This window comes from Prosopis cineraria, unplaced genomic scaffold (assembly GCF_029017545.1).
Source record: "Prosopis cineraria cultivar Desert tree isolate PC_DT_omini unplaced genomic scaffold, ASM2901754v1 PC8, whole genome shotgun sequence".
NCBI lineage: Eukaryota > Viridiplantae > Streptophyta > Magnoliopsida > Fabales > Fabaceae > Prosopis > Prosopis cineraria.
In genome coordinates, this window is record NW_026555339.1 from 7269860 (window position 1) to 7294207 (window position 24348).

At 33.7% G+C, this 24348-nt stretch overlaps 3 protein-coding genes and 1 pseudogene across 5 annotated transcripts; 2 read left to right on the forward strand and 2 right to left on the reverse strand.

Annotated features, from left to right (window-relative positions):
• Positions 1 to 834: 834 nt before the first annotated feature.
• On the reverse strand, positions 835 to 10075 carry LOC129317112 (EH domain-containing protein 1-like). 3 transcript variants are annotated; one of them, XM_054961467.1, is made up of 16 exons: positions 9673 to 10075; positions 9451 to 9530; positions 8246 to 8314; positions 8117 to 8174; positions 7910 to 7965; positions 7789 to 7825; positions 7610 to 7671; positions 6629 to 6742; positions 6407 to 6509; positions 6248 to 6297; positions 5781 to 5909; positions 5450 to 5701; positions 5276 to 5355; positions 4836 to 4962; positions 4473 to 4616; positions 835 to 1147 (listed from the first exon to the last, which is right to left on the reverse strand). In XM_054961467.1, the coding sequence occupies exons 1-16, from the start codon at positions 9755 to 9757 to the stop codon at positions 962 to 964; spliced, it is 1632 nt and encodes a 543-aa protein (XP_054817442.1). In that variant the 5' UTR covers positions 9758 to 10075; the 3' UTR covers positions 835 to 961. The 3 variants fall into 3 exon arrangements, with proteins under 3 accessions (XP_054817442.1, XP_054817441.1, XP_054817443.1); XM_054961466.1 differs by having other exon boundaries at positions 7610 to 7689; XM_054961468.1 differs by lacking the exon at positions 835 to 1147 and having other exon boundaries at positions 4482 to 4616; positions 4721 to 4962; positions 7610 to 7689.
• A 4112-nt stretch (positions 10076 to 14187) lies between these two features.
• LOC129317810 (protein transport protein SEC13 homolog B) lies at positions 14188 to 16357 on the forward strand. Its single transcript, XM_054962198.1, has 2 exons — positions 14188 to 14347; positions 15219 to 16357. Exon 2 carries the CDS (start codon positions 15223 to 15225, stop codon positions 16126 to 16128), a length of 906 nt encoding a protein of 301 aa, XP_054818173.1. The 5' UTR covers positions 14188 to 14347; positions 15219 to 15222; the 3' UTR covers positions 16129 to 16357.
• A 1597-nt stretch (positions 16358 to 17954) lies between these two features.
• LOC129318565 (uncharacterized) lies at positions 17955 to 22412 on the reverse strand. Its single transcript, XM_054963407.1, has 4 exons — positions 21836 to 22412; positions 19236 to 19685; positions 18497 to 18812; positions 17955 to 18315 (listed from the first exon to the last, which is right to left on the reverse strand). Exons 1-4 carry the CDS (start codon positions 22244 to 22246, stop codon positions 18179 to 18181), a joined length of 1314 nt encoding a protein of 437 aa, XP_054819382.1. The 5' UTR covers positions 22247 to 22412; the 3' UTR covers positions 17955 to 18178.
• LOC129317216 (pentatricopeptide repeat-containing protein At1g05670, mitochondrial-like) overlaps positions 22245 to 24348 on the forward strand; it is a 4420-nt pseudogene continuing 2316 nt past the window's right edge.

The following is a 24348-nucleotide window of genomic DNA, read 5'->3' on the forward strand; positions in this document are numbered from 1 at the left end:
AAGTCAAAATAAAAATTAAGGAAAGAATATGAGTTTTTTTTAATTGAGAGATTTGAGTGATATGACGCCACATGCTTATCATTTTGAATTTTGCAACTCCTTTTCCTCTTCTTGCAAGGCCTTGCAAGCCTAACTCGAACCCAAAACCCTTCATTACTTGCATTTAGCCCAATTGATACAAGTTTAAGTGCACTTGTTCATCTAAGTCACAAAATAACTTTTGATTTAATCCAATAATATATGTATGACAAAATAAATTATATTTTTACACAAGGACTTAGTTATTTAAATGGGAGAATATTTATAAATGAAATTCAAAAGCAATGCTACATGAGAAGCATAATGTAAACACATACATGCACATTCAAAATCCAAACTAGGTCAACCAAGTCAACAATTCTAAAATGTGACTTTTATGCAATATTTATCAAACCAAAATGAATTTTTGAAAAACCAATTGGACTCTTATAAATCTAAACAAAAATGACATTTAATCCAATAAAAACATAATTTTTCATAAAAAGTGTAAATTTAGATTAAAATACCCTTAATGTACAAATTCACCCCTTAGAGAATATATCATGCAATAAATCCCAAATGTATGGATAAAATGTATAAATAATGTGTCTAATCAATTAACAATATGATTTTTATTTTATTAAATTCATTATTATAATCACATTTATTAACTGTATAAAAATCATGTTTAATTTTTTTTATAAATTATCATTTATTATATTTGATGATTTTTTAAAATGATTACTTTATTAACTATAAAAAAGATCAAATGCTTTTCTGCCCTCATCTATTAGAATCCCTTAAAAAAAGAGAGAATGAAAGAAAGGGTGCAGATTGAATGAACAATAATTTCTTAATACAGTTATATTACACGTGTGTATGCTACAACGTCAAAATCTGTCCAATCTCTTATTTGCTCTACCAGTTTGATTGTCTCTCAAATTTAGTCATAGGGATTTCTGAAATTCTTCAAGAGTTTTGGAATGTCATAACCAAGCATGTCATCAACTGCTTGTATCATCTTTGGTTTCAACTTCTCAAACTTGTCGATGTTGAATCCATTCAACACCTCTTTGAAGTGCTCAACGTTTGGGAAGTCCCCAGGAGGTAGATGGTATTCTCTTTGTACCTGTTTCCAAACACACCATTATGCGCGCGCATGCATTTCAATATAAGGAAAACATTATTTTTGACCCTCATACTTTACTCAAATTTTATTATAGGTCTTTACACTTTTTTTCGGTGCTTCAGGTCTCCATACTTTTTTCCGCCAGCAACATTAGTCCCTATAATTTTAAGGAGACATTGATGTGACACAAACAGTGTTAAAAATGCTAATGTGTCTACCATTGTTAAGTTTGTGCTGACATGTTAAATGAGTGTTAAGTTGAACTTTTTAATAAGAAAAAATAAAAATATAAAAAGCCACATCAGCTAAAATAAAAAAGCAGCAGGGGCAAGCATTTTTTATTTTATATGATGTGGCTTTTTTTTTATTTTAACTTGAGTTTTTTTTTGTCTGATGTGGTTTTTCTTTTTTTTTTTTTTGCTTATTAAGAAGTCCAACTCTTAATAAGATTTTTATTGGAGGAGACTTTAATGGGCATGTCGGGAGGGAAGCTGGTCAGTATGCGAGGCTGCATGGTGGTTTTGGTTTTGGAGAGCTAAACAATGAAGGACAAACTCTTTTTGATTTCTCATTGGCGTATGATTTTAAGATTGCCAACACTTGTTTCAAGAAGAGAGATGAGCATCTCATCACTTACAAAAGTGGAGCCTCAAGGTCACAGATTGATTTTCTTTTGGTTAGGAACACAGATAGAAGACTTTGTAAAAATTGCAAGGTGATCCCCGGAGATGCTGTAACGACACAATATAGGGTCCTAGTCCTTGATGTGTGTATTATAAGTAAAATCCAAAAACGTCGACAAGTAGTAGCACCAAGGATTAGGTGGTGGCAATTAAAAGGTGAGAAGCAAGATATTTTCAAGCGAAATCTTTTGGATAAAGGAATTTGAAAATCTCAAAGAAGTGCTAACATCATGTGGGAGGATATGGCTAAAAAGATACGGGAGGTTGCAAAAGTAGTTTTGGGAGAATCAAAAAGTTCTGGCCCGAGAGATAAGGAGTCTTGGTGGTGGAATAATAGTGTACAGGATAAAATCAAGTATAAGAAGAACTGTTTTAAAGCCATACATTTGTGTAACAATGAGGAAAATTGAGAGAGGTACCGTATGGCTAAGAAGGAAACTAAGAGAGCTGTGGGTGAAGCTCGTTTTAAAACTTTTGAAGAATTTTATAAGAGCCTTGAGACGAAAGAAGGAGAGCGAAATATTTATAAGATTGTCAAGAGTAGGGAAAGAAAATCAAGAGATCTAGAACAGGTAAGGTGTATTAAGGATGAAAAGGGAAGAACTTTAGTTACAGATGATGAAATTAAAAATAGATGGGAGACTTACTTTTCTAAACTTTTCAATGATGGAGAGGGTTCATCTAGTAACTTGGAGGATTTAGTAACTGGTGAAGGAGAACAAAATTTGTCATTCTATCGAATAATACGTGATAAGGAGGTAAAGGAAGCTCTTAAGAAAATGGCAAATGGTAGAGCCAACGGACCTGATTGTATATCTATCGAAGCATGGAAATGTTTAGGTGAAGAAAGGCTGAGATGGTTAACTAAATTATTTAATGTGATTTTACGGTCCAAGAAAATGCCTGATGAATGGAGGAGAAGTACATTAATTCCTATTCATAAAAATAAAGGAGATATTCAGAATTGTACTAACTATAGAGGGATTAAGCTCATGAGCCACACAATGAAATTGTGGGAGAAAGTAATTGAGCACAGGTTGAGATTGGAGACAAGTATTTCTGAGAATCAGTTTGGTTTTATGCCAGGTAGATCAACTACCGAGGCGATTTATGTACTAAGGAGATTAATGGAAAAGTATCGTTGTAAAGATAAAGATCTACACATGGTTTTTATTGATTTGGAAAAAGCTTATAACCGTATACCAAGAGAAGTGCTTTGGAAAGCGTTAGAAAAAAAGGAAGTACGGATTGCTTATATTAAAGCCATACAAGATATGTATGAGGGGGTAAAAACTAATATAAGAACGCCTAGTGGTCAAACAAAGAATTTTCCTATAAAGATTGGACTACATCAGGGATCATCTCTGAGTCCTTATTTGTACAACTTGATCTTAAATGTTTTGACGGAACATATTCAAGGGAAAATTCCGAAATGTATGCTCTTCGCGGATGATATAGTTCTTATAGCAGATACAAGAGAAGAGGTTAATTGCAAACTTGAGTTATGGAGGAGGACATTGGAGTCGAAAGGTTTTCGTCTGAGTAGAAGTAAGACGGAATATTTATATTGTAAATTTGGTAAAGGACTATTCGACAATAATTTGGAAGTGAAATTGGGAGATCAAATTATACCTCAAGTGGAAAAGTTTAGATATTTGGGAGCCATTATTCAAAACGATGGCGAAATTAGTGGAGATATTTCACATAGAATTCAAGCTGGGTGGTTTAATTGGAGAAAAGCTAAAGGAGTTATTTGCGACTGTAAGGTGCCTAATAAACTTAAAGGAAAGTTTTATCGCACTGCTATCAGACCGGCAATGTTATATAGTAGTGAATGTTGGGCTCTAACGGGACAGCAAGAGCATAAAGTTGGAGTAGCAGAGATGAGAATGTTACGATGGATGTGTGGACATACACGTAAAGATAAAATTCGAAATGAGCACGTGTGCGAAAAAGTGAGGGTGGCACCTATTGAGGAAAAAATGGTAAAAAATCGGTTGAGATGGTTTGGGCATGTACAAAGAAGACCAAGGGAGGCACCGGTGAAAAGAGTGGAATATATAATTTTGAGTCCGATTAAGAGAGGTAGAGGAAGGCCTAAGAGAACACTTTTGGAAGTTATTGAACGCGATCTGTTAATTAATAATATTTCTAAAAGCTTGATAAATGATAGAGCACAATGGCGTCTTGCAATCCATGTAGCCGACCCCACCTAGTGGGATAAAAGCTTGTTGTTGTTGTTGTTATTAAGAAGTCCAACTCAATACTCATTTAACATAGCAGTACAAACTTCATGGTGTTAGTAGACACGTAAGCTATCTTAACACTGTTTGTACCATGTCAACGTCTTCCTAAAACTATAGAGACCAATGTTACAAATGGAACAAAAAAAAAATATATATATATATAGACTTAGAACATCAGAAAAAAAAAGTATAGGAATATATAACAAAACTCGAGTAAAGTATAAGGACTAAAAGTAATATTTTTCCTTTAGTATACAACCAAAAAAGACAAGGAAGAAAAATTATTGAATATAATTTCAACACGTTTGCTTGTTCATTTGTAAATGGTTTGATCTATTCATCTAAGAATCTTTGGACAAGCACAGAAGCCAAAAGAATGTAACAGTGGAGTCATACCTTTCCAAACTCAGCTTCCAAGTTATCAACAAGCCTTTGCTGAGTTTTGGCCTTGCCTATCATAGAAGGCATCTCCTTCTTAAGATGACTGATAATATAAGCGTGTATCTTGGCGGCTCGGGCTCGCTTTACAAATTCATTTATCTGGAATCATCAAATGTTTATCTAAATTGTCAGAACATGGGTCTGTTCATTATAATCTCGTTCACATCTAAAACCACAGTCAAATTGAATTATTACTTTATTACCATTTTTCTTCTCGAAGCTGTCGTTCTTGGTATAGATTTTTTCCACTTGGATTATGACAGCATAAGCCTGATTTAATAAAAATACAGGTATTAACCGAAAGAAATTTAGACTCACTCTTCGATCACAAGCTTTCTTTGGTATATCTTTGAGATCTGAAAGAAGGTCTTCTTGTTCCTTTTCAAAGAGATCCTTACCAATTGGACCAGTGAAAGCATCATTTACAGGTTTGTCGTTGAAGGAACTGCCAAGATAAGCAAACAGAATCTCAGAATCAAAAGAAATTAGAACTGCTCAGGAATGGACGTATTTGACATAACAGTTTGAAGAACAATGCAATGTTTGGTACGTAGAAGAGTGTTTTCTAAAAAAGAAATAGGAAACGCACCTATCTTATTTTCCTTCTAGGTACATTTCACATTCTCTTTTTAAAAAGCATTTTTCGTGTACCAAACATGCACTAAGTTTTCAAACGAAGGAAGATCACCAAAGACCAGTTCATGAATGATGATATAGATATAGACAGTGAAGCACATGCACAAATATAACTGGCTTACCCAATATATACCCGCATAACTTCAGGAGTATTCAGAACCTTTCCTAATGACCACATTAATGCTCCATAAACCCTCATCAGCTGCAACATAGGGAAAAGAAGGTCGGTTTCCTGACTATGTTTTAACAGATTTTTGTCGATAAACATAAAAGTGGTTAGATATGTAATTTCATACTTGTTGAGTATCAATTTGGTCTGCCTTATTCAGAACCACTCGAATTTTGTCATCTTGCCCACGCAAGGATGATATCACACGTTTGAACTCATCACTTATATCAAGCTTGTGAGGATCAAACAGAAGGAGTATCAAATCACACTTGGCAGCAAACCAAGATGTTACACCAGTAAAATCATATGCTCGTTGAGTCCTCTGCTTTTCTCCTGATAAGACTCCTGGCGTATCCACAAATGTAATGTGCTCCAGTAACTTGGGACAATTGAAAACAAGTAAGTTTCCCATGCTTAAAAAAGTCACTTATTTTTCTCAATTATCTAGCCCAGCTTACAGGATGAGGCATTTGAGAACACTCAAATTTTGATAAAAATGCTGTGCCAAAAGTTGTGAGACCACTGAAGGGCATATCAGCTTGGACAGCAACAGTATTACCAGGAATACTTCTCTCATCAGGTCCGGACTGTACAGGTGTAAAACTAATCTTAGTAAAACAAATGGATAAGCAGATTTGCTAGGACGAGTACAAGAGAGAATAAATGCATGAATGTAATCAAGAACCAACGTTTTAGGATAACCAGAATTAGCAGTTTAGCACTATTGCTACGAAGATACCAAATCAATGAAGGGGAAGCCAATCACTTGTTTTCACTACCACTACTCAACTTATCAAAGATGTTAAATCTCAGAATGTAGAATTAAAGTAGATATCTAAATTTGAACTACAAAAACCTTGAAGATATTCGTGATACTTAAAAATTGCTAAAGAGTCATGGGGTTAGAAACAGGCTTCATACATACCATGACAACCACAAACCTATCAGTTGTAGGCTCAGGTCCAATATGAGCTCCTATGGACAATATGAAACAAACAAGTAAAAAATCAGGAATATATTAGAGCTATAAGCAATCCAATGCATATATAAGCATACAGAAATACAAAACTCAAGGGGCACTTGCCAGGATAACTATTTTGAAGCAAATGTTTGATGAATGTGGTTTTTCCGGTTGAGTACTGACCCAAAAGCATTACCATTGGTTTGGCATCAAAATCACTATTCCCCTGCAAAACGTACAGAATTGCCATCATAAAGTAAACTGAGAAGTAACTTTAAAAAGAGAAGGGTGATGCAGAGAGTAGGCAGTCAATTTTCAAAAATAAACCACAGATAGTCAACTGACCAGTAATGGAGACACAAAATCATTAAAACGGTAAGTGACTTCTAGTGGCTTCAACTTTTCAATGTATAGTCTCTTCAACCCATCAGTTATTGATGTCACAGCAGAAAGAGGCACCTATCAACAACGCAACCCAAAAAATTAAAGTGAGAAGAATAAAAAAAAAATTGACAATCCCTTAGAAAATGATACGATAGTAAAGGAATAACAACACAACAGTTAGAAGGGCCAGTGAAAAATTATCTATAGAAAGGCCTTCATGGTATCTTCAACACAACTCATGTACCAACAGAAATAAAATCAGGGGTAAAAAGATATGCACATTTTGTTGCTCCAAAAAGAAAAAACAAGAATAGAGAGATGGAAAAAATAAGATGTATCTAAGTTGAGAACATTAGTAAGTGCCCACTGCTACTCCATATCAAAATAAAAATATACAAGTCAAATGAGACGGCAGGTTATAGTCCTGAGTACTGCCTTAAAAAGAGTTTTATCAGTGCAAAATAGAAATATAGATACAACAAAAAACCTAATTTCAAATACAGCACCAATAGTTAGCTAAAAGTTCCCAAACAACAAATCAGATTTGCAAGACTTTGTACATTGTTCAGAAGCCAAACACAGTTCAAAGACCAACAAATAGATTAATTATCCCTCTAGCCATGGACAAGTCTGGCATTCTGGAACCTAGACCAATGATTGCAAATTGCTAAAGAGCGAAGGTGTCAGAGGCCAAGGAGAGAGAGACAATAAAAAAACTGCATAACAATACGAACATAAGTACTAAAAAATGATGCTCAAATTTCCCCAACGTATGCTTTTGAAAATCATGATGACATAAAATGCAACCAGAACTTATTAAAGCACATTAACAATGCAGATCAAGGTTGGCAAAGGTTGGAAACTTGGATTTAAACTATGCATCAGAAGGGACGGATAATGCCCACACAAAAAAGATCTAACCATCATTAAGAAAATGATTACCTTTTTTGTTGACTTTGACGAAAACCAAATTGCTGTATTTGATGGCTGCAGTGATGAACTACCTGCATGACTATTTATTACTGGACATGGAACTCAATGAGGAGGCAATAGAGAAATTAAGAAACAGAGATGCAGTATCTGAGCATATGACGTATTCAATAAAAAGAGAGAGATATTACCATTCAAATCATTCTCTTTATGTTTATGCTTTTTCTTCTGGATAAACAGCTACAAGGTAAGTGCTTCCGCACAAAAAGAAAAATAGAAGGAAAAAAAATATTCAGAATAGGAAATACTTACTGCCAGTAATACATCCAAACCCTCCATCTCGGGAGGCTTAAGATTTTCCAAATCAACTGAAATAAAAGTTATGCTTCTGTCAGGTAACTTTATAAGATAAATGGGCATTTACATAAAAAATGGACACAGAAGAATACATAACTGAGACACAAAGTCAGAAAAAATAAACTGGGCAACAGATTACAAGGTGAAAGGCACAAAACTCACCATCATTAGTTGACAAATCATGTGAAATTGGGTGGCCAGATTGTACCAAGGAAATTAGCTACAATGAAAATGGGTAAGGTTCCAGAAATAGGTCAGCATTAAACTTCAAGAAAACAAGACAATGTATACCTGCATAGCAGTGATAAATTCTTTAAGACCAAGAAATCCTTGCCGCTTTGAATCTGCAATAGCCCAAACCTTATTTAAATAAGGAGAGCAGCAGAGAAACATTTTAGTAAATTCAGTCATCAAGAAAGAAAGGTACAAGTAAAAAGAGAGTGTGTGAAACAATGAAAGATAAGCTAGGAGGACTTGCATGGATGACAGAGTCAAAACAGTATTAAACTCCAATTCTTAATAAGTAGGTAGACATTCAAAACAAATTTGAGTAATGGAGTTGGTTAATCAAATGTAAGCTAATAATCCGCCTACTAGGAATTATTTTCACAACCATTGGGACAGCTGATGCCCCTTATAAGGATCATTTCATGCAAAACAGTCTTATAAAATCTTAAACAAGTACAAAGGACTACATCAAAACTAGAAGAACTGGAGAAATTTCTTGGTTCATTAGTGATGCTGGATAAGAAAGGTAGAAACAACGAAGTTTGAAAGCTAATTCATCTTGTCAAATCACTTTGAACACAACTAATGGGTAATAAGTAGAGGCTAGCTAGTGAAATCCATGCATTAATTTTGCTTGATCTCTCAATATTGTATGTTCATACTCTGTTTCTATATATGTAAGAGAAAAAATCTGTAGCACACAGTGTAAAAAAGTCGGTTAACTATAGTAATTATGTTTGAAAAGAAAAAGATTAAAATACCCTGTGTTAATCAACATAGGCATACATTAATTGTTTCTCATTAATGTAAATTATGAGGGATGATTTAAAAAATATGTAATAAATATTTATTGGAATAGGTGATTTTACTTATAAAATAATACAAGTCAGAAGTGACAGTTTCTCTGATAATAAAAAACGGAGGGAGTACTGTTTTTCCGCTTCGCTTCATCTCATCTATATACTCGTATGAAGCATTCAGAAATTGACTCGCACTTGTTCATATGTGACCATTTTCAGTATTACAATTGTCTTCGCTAAATTCCGTTCCTTACCAGAGGGAAAGGAGGTTTAAACTACTCAATACGAGAAAGCAATCATGCAAACAAATATTATTTACAAGACCATGATTGAAGACTCAAAGAAACTTCCAAAAGAATATTCAAAATCGAAGGCCCAAGCACTTGCAGAGTTGATTTACAAAGACATAAAACCGAATAAACAAACCATCCATAACAACAGTTGGAAGAAAATTTTACGGTGCTAAACCTGCTTAAGATCTTGGCGAGACAAATTGGACATAGAGAAAAACATAATGGCATCACTCCCCGTAAGACGGCCATCACCATCTGAGAATCCCAAGCGGAAAGCAAACTCAGCATTGGCAAAATGCATAAAAATAAACGAACTCAGAGTCTCTTTATTTTTTCAGAATATGAACTGCAATCCAAGCAGCAGCAAGAGCGAAATCAGAGGGGGGTGGAATCATACCCGAATCAGCATGATTGAACCACTCTTGATAGATCCTCTGGTGTTCTTTGGAAACTGAACTAATGGGCAACGTATCGATCTCCATTCTCAGGGTCCTGCCGATTCGCCAAGATCTCAAATGGAGACCTTCGCGCGATGCTAATGTGGAATTCGCTTATTTCGGGGAAGGAAAAGAGAGTTAGAGACAGAGTCGAGTGCAAAGATGAATCCACTAACGGTGTCGTATTGGCAATCTGAGGTGGATGGGCACGAAAGAGAACGTGCTTTTCGTGTTGAGGAGAGGCTTAAGAGTAGTATAATGGTTTTTCCTGTGTTGGAAGTAAAGTTTAACCCTTTTCACCAGAGCGCGCCAAATGAGGAAGACGATGGTGCCTGTTTGCGTCTGACTCGCTAGGTGCGGGATGGCTTGGCGTGGCAACTCATTAATCTCAACATGTAAGTGCTTTAATTGCTTTGACTGTAGTATGTTGCTTTTTTTTTTTTTTTAATATTTCATCCTATCTTGATATGAGATATTCACTCAGAGTCTCAAACTAAGCCGAGCTCCTGCTATAAGCGATTGTTATTATTATTATTATTATTGATAAATAGCTGCGATTGTTATTAATTGTTCCTGTTATATTGGCCTTTGTAATAAATATTAATAAGAGTTAAGATTATGTTAATTTATACCCACCTTTTATTTTCATTTATGACCAGTTTATACATTATTGTTTCTCATAGTCAAGGCAGGAAGGGTTTAAAAGTGTTTATTCTTGATAAGTATGGTTGCTCCCAAAACAAAAATTTTAATATCATTTATTGAGAAGTCTTTAATAATTTGATCCAATTAATTGTAAATTTTTATTAACTTACTTCTCATTATATCCATTAACATTACATGTATTTAGTTTTTACCATTTACTTTGTTTTAATATGTATATTTAATATTAAAGACAATAATTACACAGCTTATTAAATATGGAATTATATGAAAATTATGTTTGTTATAAGTTATTCTTTTGATAATGATCTTTCTACAAAAAAGACACTCATTTATAAAAATTATAATATAAGATCTGTACATTGTATGAGTATTTTACTAATTTTTTAAGTTTAAATTTAATTTTTTTAGAATTCAATATCTTATATGTTGTTCAGTTTTCTTTCCTGTATCATCCCCGCTATCTGGATGTGAGATATTACCACCATTCATTCAAAATTCTAGACTAATAAGCTCTTCAACTTATGTGATCATAATTAATTATTGCAAATGAGACCCATACATGAAAGTATCGTTGGGTTTGAGGAGCTTTGAACTCAAGATCTTACGATTCATCTATTTCACAATCATTTTTTTTTTTTGGCTTCTAATCTAGTTATTATTTCTCATAAAAAAGGGAAATTCACGCATTCACGTATACACACAGATCGTCGATCGTCGAGTTTGAAGCAAAACCTCTTGAAAAGGAAGTGGCCTGCCACTGAAACAACTGACCGCTGACACAATCTCATTTATTGAGATCAACTCTCATTGATAATTTATATTGCAATTTTTATAGTAAAATATTATTTCATATCTAAATGTAGAATCCAATTGTTTCTAAGTTAATCCCTTTCTATACCACCTCGCTCAAAATTTTAAGATACGTTGTAAAATATTTCCACATATACGGATATACCTTTATTTGATGACTTTTTTCTAGCCCCTGGAAATAATTTTATCATTATAAAACATTTAATTAGGGATAGATTTTAAAAAAAAGAAAAACATTTAGATACAAACAACTTCTTTAATTTCTACAATTTTAACAACTATGTATTATATCTAATCAGAGAATGCTTATAATGTTATGAGTTATGTTATGACTACCTATGGGTCATTACAATTTCAGTGCCTCGAGTTGATATAAAGCTTAACACTTCCAACTCCTAGCCTGCATGCATTGTATATGAGTTTAAACTAAATTAAAATTCATACTCCATCAATTAAAAAATATAAAATATTTTTAATTAAATTTAATCCTAATAAAATAATTACTTACCTTTAAATAAATATTATTTTTTTATATTTATTCCTATTTAATAGGATATTTTACTCTAAAATAAATATAAAATTATTTATTCATAGGAGCACTTAAAAAATACAATGATTATACTTTAAAATATTAAAAATATTATATATTTTTTGACATTCAATATTTTAAAAAAGCCTTATATTTTTTAATGAAATAGAGTATGTAAAACTACATAATTTTGTGGAGGGCAATTTAGAGATTCTACAGATAGGAAAATTGGAAAGATCTTAGGATATAAGGCGTTACACGATAAATAATGTAAACATTAGATATTGAAAATTAGAACTAACATCTAAGGCAGAATTATTCTCTCCAACAAAAACACAAAGCAATAGTGGAAAATATACGCTTAAGATCATTTGGCGCAAGACCTAATTTCAGTGCGTACGCATCTTGACTTGGGATGCCTTTCTTATATAAAGTTTCCAAATCTACAGTTATTCAATCACTATATATTTTTCTTACAAAAAAAAATTCACTATATATTGAGCCAGAAAAGGTCAAGAAAAAGAGGGAGGAAAGGATAGAAAAAAGAAGGTACTAATATAATTATGAGGGAAAAGACTCATTAAAATAAATTTTATATTTCTCATGTGTCTATAAGAATTAGGTTGGGTGAAAAAGATTCAATGCTATTATTTATTGATACCCGGAGTCTTTTAAATAAAAGAAATTATCTTAAGAGCATTATCTTTCATTTAGCTTGACAATGCTTAGTTGATGGTATTAGAAATTCCCTTCGGTTTATAAAAAAATGCCATACACTTGCCAATCCCCCAATAAAATGATTGGTTCCCTCAATAAAGTGTTCATGAAGGGCAAATACTAAAAAATATTAGTAACTTATTGGAATTTTGAAATGACAGTTATTGTAAACCAACTAAAAAATATTGTGAAATGTCACTCTTTATAAATTAGAGGGAGTATCAAATTTATGAATTAGAGGGAGTATCAAACAGTCCTCAAGAGTGACTTGGACATGTACTGAAGGATAATAAAAGTTGTTTATTTATGTAATTTATATTACTTGACATGTTCCCTAAATTCTAGTTATTTGTTTCTCATAATGCTCATGCTTTTATATACATGCATACATATATGTATATATTTAGTAAAATGGGGTGGATTTGTATGAACTTGTAAAACTCAAACCTGCTTGTTGATTAACTTAATCTTAGAAGCATTTTTGTCTCTCTCTCTCCCTCCCTCTGTTTTTTTAGCTTATTTTTTAAATTTTTTTATTAGATGCTATCAAATTAAACGATAATAATGGCTAGTGATTTGGTCACAAAAAAAAAAAGGCTAGTGAAGAATTACTGCTATGCAATTCAATCTAAGTGAAAATAATTTATAGGAAGAAGAGGTTAAATCGCAATGTCAATTGACAAAATACTATTCAACTATTCCGCCAAAGCACAAAAAAGAGAGAATTGAAATTTAAGCGCATCTATAATTAATCCAGCTTGTGTAGAATAAAAATGAAAGTATTCTAGCCAAAAAATAAAAAAATAAAATTGAAAATAATAACTAATAACCAATGAGGATTAGGTCTAGTAAAAAGAAGTCAATTCTTTATAACATGATGAATAAAATATTCAAATGCTCATTAAAAAAGGTACTCACATTTAATGCATAACATTGCTTCAAATAAGCTTACCTTCAACCAAAAATACCTATAAATAAAAAATTGAAAATAGTGATTTAGGCATGGAAAAAAAAAGTAGCCATACTAATTTTTTTCCTTGAACCATAAGCAGGCACTAGGTATTCATATGACATTGAAGTTTAATCCTATTTGGATACCAGTGGCATTATTTTTTCATCAAATGTCCTTATTTATGATATCCATCAATATTTATTTAAATGGAGAGAACGATTAAGAGTTACATAGAAACTAATTCAAATTATTAAAACAATTAATAAGATTCCCTAATTTTAAATGAATTTCTCAAGATTCGTGGAGTGATAAAAAATGTCCTATATTACTACCTTCATTTTAAATTATAAAATATTTTTAGATAAAATCTCATATATCAGTAAACCTTATTAAATATACTTAATAATTTTATCTTTTCAAAATAAAAATATAACTTTTCAAAATAGCCATCATTTAATATATTGAAAAGAGAAGTGATGGAATTTAATTATAAAAAGAGAAAGAGTAATATTAAAATTAATGTATTTAATAAAAATTTAATTTTTTTAAATATTTTATATTTTAGGATAAAACAATTTTTATAAAAATATTTTATAATTTAAAATAAAGGAGTATTATAATAAGAATCAAAGAGGCAAATAGAATTTCCTGTGGCTTTAATGTAGTTTGGGCTTCAGATGTTAAAAAATTATCGGGCTCCAGTTAATTGGGGTCCAAACCCAATAAGAAACTGCTCGCAAGAAGCAAACGAAACGGCTAGTCGTTTCGTCGAGATTTTTCTTTCGCGCAGGCCAACCTTCATCTGTTAATTCCTTCATCGTTCAAGTCGTAGAGGAGATCTGTGTTTCTGTCTCTCATCCTCTTCTTATATCGAGTATTGACTCATTCCCAACTTCACCTCACACCGTTCACGGCCGCTTCGATCACTTCGCTGCACCGCCGGCTCTCTTTTACTTTACAGGTTTGTTCTCTGATCCTCTCACTTCACCTCTCTCGATTTTCTCGTGTAGCCTCACTTGACCTTTCGATATTTTTCCAACTAGATCTTCAAGATTTTGCCTCCACTTCACGCTTCTTCGCATCTTTTACAAAAATTCCCCTTTCATCAACCAAAATATTCTGATTTTATCTACGTTTTCTCCTCGTTTTTTCCGACTCAACTTCTATTGAAGGGTTTTCACGCCTTTGCTGCTTTTGGCTTTTACTTCTCCTGGGAATTTTCCCACTTTTTTGTAAATTGCAGAGAGTTTTTCGTCCATACGATGTGGCAATTAAGCACCGATTGGCTTTCGGAAAATATTTTTTTGTTATAATTGTTGAATACGAGTTAGAAATGGTCCGGTTTTACTCAATCATTTTCTCTTTGGGCAAGTGTATTCTTCTCAGTGTGTAATGCTGGGATGTTTTTTGGTTTCCTCCTAGCTTGGACCTCGGTTTATATTTAACACGAGCCTATACTATGGGTATTATGCTTTAATTTCATGTTAGTTTTTGCGTCATAATCGTATGTGATTTGTTAGTTGAAGCTTGAGTAGTTTCACTTGCATGGGTGAAAGCTACCGTGTGTTTAGAATTTTTTCTTGAGTTGTACTGGGATGGCTACTCCGCTTCAGATAGCGATTTTCTTTTACCATCCAGGTTGAAGCGAATCTTGTGTCAATAGTTCAATGACTTCAATCTCAGTATCTGATTATTTGATTATTTATTGTATTGTTTTATGAAAAGATTCTTGAAATTGGGTGTAACAATTGGTAGAAGGCTGAGTTTCCCTTTTTCTTTTATGGGATATCTATGTGAGTGTGACTAACTGTTAACTATATGTATGTTAACAGAAATATGCCTCCTCAGAAGGTTGAAACTGGTCATCAAGACACAGTTCATGATGTGGCAATGGATTACTATGGTAAACGGTTGGCTACAGCCTCTTCTGACAACACCATTAAGATAATCGGGGTGAGCAACACAGCCTCTCAACATCTAGCAACGCTGACTGGTCATCAAGGGCCTGTGTGGCAGGTGGTATGGGCTCACCCTAAATTTGGGTCTTTGCTTGCTTCATGTTCTTATGATGGGCGTGTCATCATATGGAAGGAGGGAAACCAAAATGAATGGACTCAAGCTCATGTCTTTGACGACCACAAGTCATCTGTTAATTCAGTTTCTTGGGCACCTCATGAGCTAGGTCTTTGCTTGGCTTGTGGTTCATCTGATGGTAACATCTCTGTTTTCACTGCCAGAGCAGATGGTGGTTGGGACACTTCAAGAATTGACCAAGCCCATCCTGTCGGTGTTACATCTGTTTCATGGGCCCCCTCAACGGCACCTGGTGCTCTTGTCGGTACTGGCTTGCTTGACCCTGTACAGAAGTTGTGTTCGGGTGGTTGTGATAATACTGTAAAAGTATGGAAACTTTACAATGGAGTTTGGAAGATGGACTGCTTCCCTGCTCTTCAGATGCATACAGATTGGGTTCGAGATGTTGCTTGGGCACCAAATTTGGGTCTTCCTAAGTCTACAATTGCTAGTGCATCTCAGGATGGCAAAGTCATTATATGGACTGTGGCCAAGGAGGGGGATCAGTGGGAAGGCAACGTTTTGTATGATTTCAAGACCCCAGTTTGGAGAGTCTCATGGTCATTGACTGGAAATATATTGGCTGTGGCTGATGGGAACAATAATGTGACATTATGGAAGGAAGCGGTAGATGGGGAGTGGCAACAGGTGACGACAGTGGAGCCATAGATTCGTAGTTTTGAAGTCTTGTTGATTTGGGATAATGGTTAGAATTTTCTCTTTAAAGTTTAATTTACATATACAGTTGAGTAATTGTGCTTCATAATCCTTAGTTCCTTAAACTCTCTGATCTTTTGAACATTCTGTGCTTGCGAGGATGGAGTTCTATAGTTTGAGATGTTTCTTTTATCAGTTAGAAGGTTTACATTCAGTGATATGATATGACATTTCTTCTTTTCGTGCAAGTTTCACAAGACGTGGCTGTGACGCTCAATTGCAATCATTGACACGTATATCTGGGTTCAGGAGCATTTTTTTTCTCCCCTCCTAAATTGTATTTGACTGCAATCTTGCCTTCTTAACTTTCTAAATAGTATTTGGACTGAGTTTGGAGAGAAGTTGGTGAATGGTTTCCTTTCTAAATCTAATAGACTGGGAGCTTAATAATAATGAAATTTAGCTTATGATTTAAGCTTGTTATTTTTCAAATAGAAATCTCATGATTGTTCAAGGCTTGTTTTTTTCAATGTCCATGAGGATAATTTTATTGTTCTATACTAAGTTTTGGACTTTGGGACATAGAATGAGCAGTAAGCTATCTAACACCGCAAGGACCTCAAAGTTGAGTTTCCATTATGTTTTAATTTTAATGGTTCGTTCGTTTTTTTGAGTTACATAAAAAAAGATAGTTCTTTCCCGTGGCATGGCGTGTGATAGTAGTTTCTCCTTATGATGCGGAATTATTTGACAGCAGAAAAAAAGGGGAAAAAGCCTTTATTTCACCATGTTTATTTGCACTTTTGTTGGATGATGATGAGCTACAAGTTCAAGACTTATTAAGATGGTGAAGATTGATAATTAGACATGATATGCTCTCAGAAGTATATACTGTTCTGTAATTAAATTTTACTGGGTTACCCGTGGATTTTGTGTGGATTCAATTGTTTCTTCAAGTGAATTCAAAGATTTACCCTTTGCGGATGAACAAATATTGGGTTGTCGGCCCTTAACTTAATGTAAAGGGAAGCAAACAGATGTGTACATTCATTTAGCTACATTTTCTCAAGATTGTATTGATGATTTTTGTATTTCACCCTTCAACATTAACAATTTTGGTGTCAGGTTATTGTTTGTTCTCTTTTGACCTTGGCCTCCTGTGCATGTTTTTTTTTTTTTAAATTAATGAAGCGTATTTCTCATTATACGCGTGTGTGTGTGTGTTTACATGACAGAATGCATTTAAAATTTTATTCCCTTGCTATAATTTTTTTTTCTTTTCAGTGAAAAGGATATCATTGATATGATAAAATGTTATAAACCGTAGAATATACTTAACCACTACGCATGCTCAACCTCACCAACCTATCTGATAAGCTACTATTATAAGCTCAAAATCATGTTTATCTTACGTTATTATTACTTGTTTTTCAATTCAACTTTTTAATTATACTTTCTCAAAAGTGTATTCTAAAATCACGTAAATTTTATTTTATAAATCATGCTGGGCTTGCAATTTATTTTGGCATGTGTAGGGATGTTTTGATATTTTTTGGAAAATTATTAGATTCATAATTAATTTTGATACACAATAGGAGAGTTTGGATATATTTTATACAAAATCACGGTTTTGGCTTTTAAAATTGATTAAGAATGTTATCCAACTTGGCACGCTAAGGAGGTTTAAGACTACGTATAAACTAACTGTAAAACCATGCCAGAAGTTTCAGAAGTTGTTTTTTTGATGGAACATGGCACGATGTTTTAAAAGTCATGGAAACAGGTCTCTTGCAAAGTTTTCGCTGTACACAGTATTTCACGCCAAAGAAAAACGAAAAGAAGAGATGAAAAAGAGCATTTCCGGGGTGGGGTACACGTTGATGAATCAGTGTGCGTGTAGGCCATATTTGATGATATGATACAAGTCTAACCACAACTGGACATTTGTACACAATCAGATAGGCAAGAGCCCAAGAAAACTCTGGTAACTTGTAATTTAAGACATTAACAAAAAGGGGCATACATCACACAGGACAGAAGTGAACGTGGAAAATTAGTGTGATCAAGAAAAGCCAACGGTTTTGCCCAGCAGCCATAGAACAAGGGAGAGCTCAATTCCGAAAATGGTGTGCAGGGTGCTCCGATCCAGCATGAATCCGAACATTGTAATCCCTGCTTTGTTATTCTCAAAGTAATTCACTGCAATCATACATTAAAACAGATTACTATGCCATTTTTTAGTGCTAAAGACACTTTAATTTAGGCATTATTTATTAATCTCCACTCAACACATCAATCAGATGAGCTGTCCGCAACACTAACGAGTTAATTACGCAAAAGGAAACATGAGGGGAGGAATAATTTGGCGTGACAGACATACCTAAAGCTTGTCTCTTTTGGTATGAGATTGTGCTGTAGGCATATGATGGGATTAATTTGGTAGTATTAATCTCATCTTCTTCGTCGCCTGGATCGTCAGCTTCAGATTCCCCATCAGTCCCGACCGTCGGATAGACTCTTTCACATGCAATCTGAGCCGTCGGTGTCTCTCCTTCCACCACCCCATCAAACGTATCCAACGTGGCACACGCATGCCACTTGGCAGCAAGCCCTGTGATTGCTTGTGCTTTGTGCGTGATCTTTGTTGCACTCCGCAATAAGATTGAGAGAGCAGAAACCAGTGTCACGGAGCATAGCTGCACCAAATCACGCCTCAAAAATGTTAAATAATTGAAAAAAAAAATACCTTTCATTTTACAACTGTGTACAGCAGGCTGAGTTGTCGATCATGACAGTTCTGTTGTGTGTTTATTTTGACTTAATTTTAACTAAATTTAAATAAATGCCTTTACTTCTTGTAAATTACATGTGCGTTATGAAGTTTAAAATAAATTTTGTATTATTATTTGACATTGTTATTTATTATTTATAAATAATTTTTATGGTTAATTATTGTGAATTAATGAAAAGGTAACATGCTATATTATTAGCAAATTTTCATTAAAAGATAGATTATTATAAAATTGAGTTGTAACTATAATTGGGTTTAAATTGACATTGAGTCACTTTTCAACAAAATCAAGGGTCACAACTCACAAAGAGTAAGGGGACCCACTTACCGCAAGTTCACCAGTTTTGTAGATGTTAAGGTCACTAGTAGATTTGGTGGTGATGAGGAGGCAAGCAAACTGGCTACCTGTGACGAGGATGAGGGCTGACAATATGAAGGCCCTGAATCGGTGGCTGATTATGCGGAGGTGCCTCCGAATTCGGAGGTGTTCTGACAGCACCGATATCACGTCGGAGTCCACGTGGAACACGGAGGCGAAGTCCTTTAACCGTAGAATTTGGAGGTGACAGATCAGACGAAACAGGACGCACACCAGGAAGATCACGGTGGTGCGGTACAGCCATGAGAGAAGCTCCATCGTGCATGCTACTGCATCACTCAAGTATACGTTTCCTAAGAATGGGATTTGGGAGGCTCCTGAGGCGTACCACCATATCTTGTATGCACTCTCAGCAATGAAGCATGGGATCACAAACACAGAGAGAATCTTCAGTGATCTCTGTAACATGAGATACATGAGAAATTAGCTCAAGTAAATCGACTCTTCCTCGTTCATTAGTGAGACATTCCATTCATCAATCGTGTCGTGAAGAGTATAATTTGATATAAATTTGATATATATATTAAAATATTAATTATTGATATTGATACCACTCCATTTTTAACGCTTACAGAAAATTATTTTATTATTACTCATTTTAAAAACATAACTTGAACGCCCCTCATGCAATATCCAAGTTTGAGATCTTTTCCTTTGAATTGAATGATAGAAGAAAAAGTAAACTGTAATTAGAAAAAAAGAAAAAGAAAAAGACAATTGGTAGAAAAGGAAAGACAGAAAATAATGAATAAAAAGATTAAAGAATTATATGATAAACACAATCTAAGGAAGTAATGAACCCACCAAAATGAATAGACCAGCTAATAATAATTACACAGCATTGATGTGTTTTGTTTTATTATATAATATATATATATATATATATATTTTTGCCAAAAAAATATATTATATAGATTGATTAATTGATTTTAAAAAAGATTTTAAAATTAGTACTCCTATTTAACAGGATTATGCTATGGATACATTTAAGACCAAGGAACAAAATATAGCAATCACGCCCAGTGAATTTAATAAGGTTTTAATGCTTACGGAACCAGTTCCAATTAATCCTTCAATTGTCAAATTCTCTTCGCTTTTCGCTGTTTAAGTGGGGATCGCCACTACAAATTGTCCTAGAATAAATGTATAGTTATGGTTCTCGGATAGATGTGTTTGATGAACTTTTTAATGATCAACTGAATAAAGCTAAACTTATGTGTGCACTTATCTATTTATATTCAGCCCAGTAGCACATAGTACGTAGTAGTCTTAATAAATATACAGACATTGCTAATAAAAAATGAAAATGACACTCAAGAAACTGAGAATATCAATATCAAGGGCATTTATTTTGTTTGTTCTCTGTGAACCATGATGATTGCAACCAAATTGAAGTACTAACGGATGTTTAGCAAATCATATAGTATTTCCCGTAAGTCATGGAAATTATTCATCTACAGGTTCAGAAAAAAGGGCAACAATTATTTCCTTTTTCGGCCTGAACATCGGCATTTACTTGACAACTGATAATTGAAAGGGGGGGATTGATCAATATCAATGATGCAAAATTTCCTTGTGGACTGCCACCAAAAGTGGGCTCCGTTATATTATCATACAACGCTCTTTTTTAGGAAAAAAATATATTATTCATATAACGCCAAAAGAGAATATTTTCTCTTTCCATCCACATAATTCCTCCTGTATGTAAAATATTTTTAACCTAATTATATAAATTTTAAAAGTAGTTAAAATTAGTTAAGAAATTGATTTTTTTTAAATTTTCAGAACATTTCAAAATTATCTTAAATTAAAATTCTTAATTCAACCTTTAAATTTTAAAGTTAAATACACCACCCAATAAATTAATTAAATATGTAGACATCTTAGAAAATAACTTATTAGTATTTTATTCAATTTTATAAGGGATATTATTAAAAATCAAGCAAAATTTTAACAAGACACACTTACCAGTCCAAAATATAAACATTTTTTCTCAACTAATCTTAATTCAAGATATAAACAATCTAATATATATAAAAATAATTTTTTTTTTCATTTTACACTTTATATTTAATAACTTAAATTTTTATGTAAATATACCTCTCATTTATCATAGATAATTAAGCCTAAGGTAAAAAGTTAAACAACATAATTTTTATAGGAATAAGAACTTTATTGGTAATATTGCTTTGAAAGTGAAGTCCCATGACTTGTCCCCATTTTCTGGATCTATATTTCATGAACAATTCACATTTCTATTTCTATCAGCTAAATTCAAAATAATAAGATGGGACGAAAACTAAAACGATAGAGGTTCCGCGTCGTCTGTTTCATTACAAATCACAAGGTCAAAACAGGAAGAAGGGCTCCTTTTCGTATTATAATTAATAAAGAAATAAAAAAATGAAAAAGAAAAGAAAATAGTAGCACGCAACGAAAAAGGAGTTCTCCAGATGGTTCTCAATTGTATCATATCATGATAAGTCATTAGAAGATCGCAAACTTGCAGAATCAATAAGCGAGAAAGAAAGAGATGGAGAGAAACTCACATTGAGCTGCCCGGTGTAATTGGTCCTAACGGTCTCGCTCTCATCACAGAGCCGATCGAAGAACAAAAACCTCCGAAGGCCATATTTCCTGACGAACCTCGATAGGCAGATGAAAGACAGAGAGGCGACGCTGCTGAGCGACAATTGCAGGATGGAGTCGTACGGCCTGGAGTGCTTGGCGTCGCAGCTAGGGCATGCGAGGAGGAAGTGAGAGATGGCGGGGACGATGACGGCGAAGAGGAGGAACATCGACCACGACATCAACGCCGTCCAGATGTTCGATTGGTCCACGCACATCCACCGGAGGTAGGACCGGAAGCTTTGAAGCTCGTCGTAGGCGTTGGAGGCACTGCGATGGTACTTGGAACTGACGGCTCGAGAGTTGAGCAGGGCCTCGCCATTGTCGTCCATGGCCAAGGCGATGGACGATTTGACGGTGAAGCCGATCGGGGAATCGAGAGCTGGGGCTTGGAATGGGAATCGAAAGAATGCGAATAAATAGGGGAAATGGAAATAAAAGTAGAAAATGGAGAATAAATTAAAACCTGTGATTGAAGATTAGCAGCTATTTTATGCCGTTTTTTTCAATTGATACGTGATGTATTTTTCTGGAACCGTTTTGGGACAGATGGGAAGGGATGAAGTGGCGTGTTTTGATTGGTTTTGAAAATGAGAAAGAGGAAAATTTGGTAGGGTCACGTGCTATGATGCTGCCTGTTATTTTTTCTATTTAATTTTTTACCTCTGAATTTTTTTTTCCCGGCCAAATCATCTGCATTTAGAATTATCTATTATTTATTAATAATGGCTAAATCGAGTAAAAAAGGCTTAATTATTTTTAAAGAAAAATTAAGAGTTCCAGCTTTATAATTTTATTAAAAAGGGATCAAATATAAATACCCACACACATTTACTTATGTAAATTTTTTTCTTGTTGATGACCCTCTCGTATAAAAGAGCGAGTCACATGTACTCAATGGTCATATACCCATCTCTTCGTAACGTGAAGTACAGAAACTTGCAACCTTTCTCCTTTAAGGTGTCGAGCGTGCTGAACCACAAGATTCTTGCCATTCGAAATTTATGAATAGTTTAGAAATAAGACAATGCTCAAATTTGAGAGAGATAACATATTGCACAAAAAGGGGGAAAAAAAACCTGATAATGAAGCAGGCTTTGGTCATAATTTGACTGAGGGAGTTAAATCCTTAATTACTCAACCCTCCCCTTAATGGATTAATTTTATTGTTTATGCACTGATGTTTGTCCCCAATACAATACTGTCGCGGATTTGTTAACTAATACAAGATTATCAGATAATAAAATATTATGCGCAGTCTAATAATAATTTTTTATATGGTGAGAGTGAGACACGAAGTCCGGTGATGTAATGATTCTATATACAAATAGAATTAACATTATACGTTAAAATATATGTGAAGAGAATGCTGGTTCATCTTGTCAGCATCCCAGATCAGACCTGTTACATGTCATTTTGTGGTAATGTTCATTTCATAGGTTAAAAATATAGGGGACACTGCCCCTCGACAAGTAATTCCATAAAAAGGCATGTTGAAAGTCAAAGCGTGAGTTTTTTCCCCCCCGATTAATAAGAAATATAGACAGTGTTCTTCTTCTTCTTCTTTTTTTATTTATTTTATGTAAGATATAAATATATTTATTTACTAAATTTAATATGTTTTGTAATATAAGCAGTTCTTAGAAAATAGTGAAAGAGATTCAAAGAAAATATTAAATATAATTCAAAAATTATACAATATAATAAAAAAAGAATAATTTAAAAAATCGTAATTTAGGGGCCTGAGCTCAACGTCGAATAAATATAATTTCGCAACTAACACGTAAGAAAATCACTTAAATAATAATTGGGTAATAAAACATTAATATTTTAGACAGAAATTAAATAATTAAAAAATACATACACTAACATTATAAAGAATCAAATCAACACTCGAAGAACACAGAGCCACATCCCACATGGCTGCAGGTCGTTGTTTATCTTTACTTATTCTTGTAAAAAACATTATTTCCATTTCTCTTAACTTGATAATCGCCTGTATGGCAACCTATTCCTGCAGTTCAATATTATATATTGGTCTTGATATTGATATATTTTTTAAAATTTTTTATTGGTTCATACACAAGAGACAAAATCAGAGGCTTCTAGGTGGCTAAGCCTCGTTCGTGAGATTTACTTCTTTTGGCAGATTTGTCGTAATCATATTGTTAAATTTTAATTAATCGTAAGTGTTTTAAACGCAACAAGGTTGTGATTTGTGAGTCAAGTGACAGATTGGTAACTATCTTTATTAAAATTTGCGTAAGATTTTATATGCTGGTAATGAAGTTTGATTGATGTTGACAAAAACCTAACATATAGTGTATTGTGTATATATGTGGGTGACATCTTTTAATTTAGATCTAGATTGGTAAATGGCATAAATACACTTATTTAATGAGTGTCGTAGAACAACATAACAACAATACTGTTT